General features: G+C 42.5%; 1 protein-coding gene across 1 annotated transcript in view; it reads right to left on the bottom strand.

The window, feature by feature from the left end:
* Positions 1 to 262: 262 nt before the first annotated feature.
* Positions 263 to 5,389, bottom strand: part of LOC135097433 (uncharacterized) — a 167,424-nt gene continuing 162,297 nt past the window's right edge. Inside the window, exon 6 of the mRNA XM_063999352.1 lies at positions 263 to 529. Coding sequence (XP_063855422.1) covers positions 515 to 529 — 15 coding nt within the window. The 3' untranslated portion in view covers positions 263 to 514. The remainder of the gene's footprint in view (positions 530 to 5,389) is intronic.

The following is a 5,389-nucleotide window of genomic DNA, read 5'->3' as shown; positions in this document are numbered from 1 at the left end:
TGAGGGAGGTACAATATGAGTTTATGGGACAATAAAACCGTAGGGACAGGTCACGCGTCCTTCGTTCTTTTCTTTTTCTTTTTTTTCTCTCTCTCAGGGAAGGCCTTGTTTGTATGTACCTATGTGTGTGTGTGTGTGTGTGTGTGTGTGTGTGTGTGGAGTGGTGAGTGAGAGAGAGATGGGAGTGGCCGAGGAGAGCAATGGGAGGTTTGGTAAAAGGGATATAAAGATAACCAAGGAAGTGGTGGAAAGTGTACAAGGAAGATGAGTTAATCGTTAGTGGATGAGGAGGAGGAGGAGGAGGAGGAGGTTGAAATAAAATATAAAAGTAAGCTTAAAAGAGAGAACATACAATAGTCTTACCACTTAGTTGACAGGAGAGGGAATCGGATGATGAGTCAGCCAGCCAGGCCCACACCCAACCCGCCACCACGCCCCCCTGGCCAATCCGCGGGAGACAGGCGGTGCAGCAGCCCGGCGTGAGCAGCTCTGGTACGCATCCTTCGCCTCGAGCTTAAATTGGAGTACTCTGCAATAATAATAAGACTAATAGTAATAGTAAAAATAATAATTTTCTTATTACCATTACCGTTTACTAGATTCCACACACACACACACACACACACACACACACACACACACACACACACACACACACAAATAGATAGATAGATAGATAGATATATAAACAGATAGATAGATAGATAGACAGAGAGAGAGAGAGAGAGAGAGAGAGAGAGAGAGAGAGAGAGAGAGAGAGAGAGAGAGAGAGAGAGAGAGAGAGAGAGAGAGAGAGAGAGAGAGAGAGAGAGAATTATGATGATGTTGCATGAACGCTTGAAAGGAGTAATTTGAATTAAATTAATTTGTGCTGTTGCCCGACACGTGCACATTCTCTCTCTCTCTCTCTCTCTCCTCTCTCTCTCTCTCTCTCTCTCTCTCTCTCTCTCTCTCTCTCTCGCTCGCTCGCTCGCTCGCAACAGGAAACTGCTAAGTAACCTCGCTCGTCAGGAAATAACCACCTGTTATTTAAGGCGCCCCATAAATACCCATTTCATCCACCGCCGTCCGGGGGCAACATTTATCGATGAGTAATGGAAGCCTGAACGAATTCCCATAAAACTTTAGCATATTTTCCGGTATCTTAAGGCTCTTAGAGATTAATCTTTATTGCCAACAGGTCCCCCTCCCCCCAACAAAAAAAGTGAAAATTTGGGAAGAAAATTGAGAAAATACACAGTGTAGTTTTTCACTCTCTCGCTCTTCCCAAAACCGTTCTCTGTGATGGGAAACATTAGGGATGACTAAGGGATTTTTGAAGTGATGTCTCTGAGGAATGGTAATTACTACCACTTCATATTTTCTCTTTATTACACTGGGTCATAGTCAAGGACGACGTGTTTTTGCACGAGTCCAGCAATAATAAAGTACAAACGCTCGATAAATACTGAAGGCAGACCAGCAGCAAAGAAAACGTGCTGCTCGTATGTTGCTTGTCTCAGCGACCTGCAGCGTACTCGTGTGTCTAATGGAGTTTGTTGATTGCCAGTTCTTAGCACGTCCATATTAAAATGTCCTGTAACTTCTAAACCATGGCATTAAAAGCATTTGACCATAGGATGTTATCGAATTAGAATGATCTGGATTTGTGTCTGTATTTCCTGCGTGTTATTAGGTGGCAACTACAAAGGTGATGGGGACCGAGGAACTGAATGAAACATTTTTTTTCATTCTCTGATAATATTTAGAAATCTAGATGATAACACTTTCTCTTTTCATATTTTGTCACCTATTTTGTTATTATGCTTTACTTTTTTCTTTGTTGTAATGCGTAACTTTTATTTCTTATTCTAATTATTATATTTAGTTCTTCTATCTACAATTACTTCCAAATGGAAAAAGGGCACTAATTATATTTACTAATTATATACAACACTGATTTCTTGACTTATTCATGTTTTCTGTTTTAAGTTGCTTTCAATTTTGCACATAAAATATATTCATAAATCACGTTGTTTAGAAAAAAAAAAAAAGATGGAGGTCAACTAGGGAAAAGGAATTCAATAGTTTAAGTTTCAGGCGCTGGTCAGTGGTAAGGGAAAGCTTTGGGCTACCGAAGGATTAGTGCGAGTATGGTGGAGGCAGCCCCGAGTCACACAGCAGTGGGACTCGGGACATATGCATCCCAGGCTGTTGCAGCAGTCGGGGTTCGTGCAGCAGGAGCAGCCTGGAGCCGGACAGCAGCGGCAACAGGTGGAACGTGGACAACTGCGGCAGCTTGCTTTTAGACCGGGGTACTCCGGGCAGCATGGGCAGCAATGAGTGTCTGGGCACCAGGTGCAACGGTATGGTTCTAGACGGTCGCAATCTGCTGCCTGTGTCTCGCTTATCCTTTGCGTGACTGGGATGTCGCGGCAGCGGGCCACGACCCACACCGCTAAGGAGGCCACGAGCAGGCCAGCCACGGCCACCAGGCAAAACATTTGCCGCACGTAGTTATCCACACATTGCTTGAACCTGCCAAGGCAATTATTTCCGCCTATGAAGAGTTGCCTGATGGAGGGAGCGCGGCAGGGTATGTGGTGGACATCGAGGAACACTGAGAGGAGCTGCACACCAAACATCTGGTCCAGGCGGTCAGCGGTCTGCTGCAGGAGGCGCGTTTTGGCCACGAGTTGCTGGACCTCGAGGGAGCGATGCAGCACCAGCAAGCAAACCAAATTTGACACAATCCAGGCAGCGATCAAGAGAACGTAGATACTCTCAATGTTGTCTGTCTTTATATACACATTTGTTTTCATTGATTATCATTATCCATAAGCTTTCGTAGGCACGGTAAACCCAAAGCGGTTACGATTTGTTTTATGATCCTCTAAATTCTTAACAGGAAGTAACTTTCCACAAAATTTAGAGCGAAAATCAAAACAGCATACATCTGACTACCCTGGCCACGTGTTATTTTGAAATAACTATTTTTACATTAAGATTCGATAGTGTGTAAGAGGATAGAAGGAAATGAAAAACGACATACAGCACTTGGTTTTTGGACAGTTAGTAATTTTTTGGAAGCATCTTTTTCATGGAATGTAGTTTGTTATCCTTTTCTCTAGCCAAGCCTTTCCTTATTCATGAAAGGTTAGGTAAGTGACACTCCAGCGGCGGGAATGTCTCTCCTGGGGGCGCGTGGTGTGTGCTACACAGAACCTCTGGCTAGCCGCGTGATGCGGATATCGGGGAGTTCGTTCCTGACCTGAGGCGCAAACGATAATGACCTTGACCAGCGAGCTCTCGGTCCGCCGTACTGCTCGTCTATATCGCGGAAGGTAAAAGGTCGGGGAAAAAAGAAAAAAAAATAATAATAAGAACGTACGCCAAATTAATCGCCATCAAAGAATATTTACTGAGTAAAAAGAAGGTTTACATAATTTATGTGGCCATTACTTTATAATAACAACATATAGCAAGGCTACATTGTAAGGATGCACATCACCACTTCCTTCTTTGCCTTCCAGGAAAAGTTACCGTGGGGAGGATTTGCTGCTCGGGGACAGACGCAGTTGGGTGTCTCCTTCGCGGTGAACTCCCCCTCCTGTTGTGAAGACGATGGCTGAGTTTGATGGATCACATGAATTATGATGCTAGCGGTACCTTTCTCTTCCAAATCTCATGTTGCAATGTGACGTTTAGATGTGCTGAGATTGTAATGGTGGGCGAGAATCCCTGCTCATCCTGGCGAGAAACACTTTTTTTTTTTCCCCTTTCCGTTAAGCAGTGCACGCGTTAGGTGTTGTTCATAACGGGGGGCACGACACAGGAGCTCTTTATCTCAGGGCGACATGCATCAGATAAAACAATGTCTATCAGGTAGATTAGGAGGAGGAGGAGGAGGAGGAGGAGGAGGAGGAGGAGGAGGAGGAGGAGGAGGAGGAGGAGGAGGAGAAGGATGACGACGACGCCGACGACGACGACTAGGACGAGAAGAAAACGTGAATCACGGAGATCATTTTAACTTGTGTGTGCGAAATCCTTACATTCTTCATTTTATCCTCACTTCTTACCTTACTCGACATGAAGGTAAATGTACGAGAAGAAACGTACAACGTAACCGTGAATCAGTTAGGTAAACAAAGAATACCCAATTATGATCGCGAATTTAACTTTTTTTTTTTTTTTTCTCTTACATGCTGCTGCTTTATTGAGGACGCCTCGGAGGGCACGCGGGCTGGTATGAACCTCTACACACGTTACTTAAAAAAAACCAGCCTGCAACAGCATGGGGGAGGTTCAACTGTCCAAACCTGTAAGAAATGTCTATAGGGCGATCATCGAAAGCCTAAGAGCAACGCAAGGTAAAAAAGAAAAAAAAAATTATATATATATATATATATATATATATATATATATATATATATATATATATATATATATATATATATATATATATATATATATATATATATATATATATATATATATACACACACACACACACACACACACACACACACACACAAGTACAGCGTGAAAAATGTAAAATGAACACATAAATAAACTAAGAAATAAACAGACGAAAAATAAAGAAAATGAAAAGCAAAAGAAGAAACGGAAAATTTACATCCATAACTGCGGATCAGAGGGAGGTCTCCGAGAGGGTGTGGCTGCGGGAAGGAAGGCAGTAGAAATCTTGAGTTCCATGGAATAGTAGAGTTTTATAACCTTACCCTCCATGTGTCCCCTCACGCCCCCGCTCCCCGGGCTGTGTGGCTCTGGGTCCAACAGCCGGCCTAACAGAACACTACATTTTAGGGGCAATAAACTTAAATAAAAAACCGCGCCGTGTGAGATGTCGGAGCAGATTAAGGCACGAGATGAAGCCGCGATAGTGAGCGACTGTCCCTGACGCTGGGAGGTCGGGAGGCTCCTGTGGCCTGAGTCCTCCCACGCGTTCCTTGTGAATTATGGGGAAATAGAATAATAATAAAAAATACATAAAGGAACAGCATAACGGAAAAAAAAAAACAAGATATGTAATTGTTATATATATCCATATTGTCCGCATGCACTGAAGTTTCTGACAGATGCATTTATTACCTCATTACCTGCAAGCAATACAGTACTTTGACCGTCTCAATGTTAACTTATACCCACACCCACAAAAGCTGCTACTACAACAACAACAACAACAACAACAACAACAACAACAACAACAACAGTAACAACAACAGCAATAACAACTACTGCTGCTACTACCACTACTACTACTACTACTACTACTACTACTACTACTACTACTGTTGCTGCTACAATTGAAATATAACAATAATGATAATAATAATAATAATAATAATAATAATAATAATAATAATAATAATAATAATAATAATAATAA

This window comes from Scylla paramamosain, chromosome 4 (genome assembly GCF_035594125.1).
Source record: "Scylla paramamosain isolate STU-SP2022 chromosome 4, ASM3559412v1, whole genome shotgun sequence".
Taxonomy (NCBI): Eukaryota; Metazoa; Arthropoda; class Malacostraca; order Decapoda; family Portunidae; genus Scylla; species Scylla paramamosain.
This window is presented reverse-complemented; position numbering and strand designations above follow the sequence as displayed.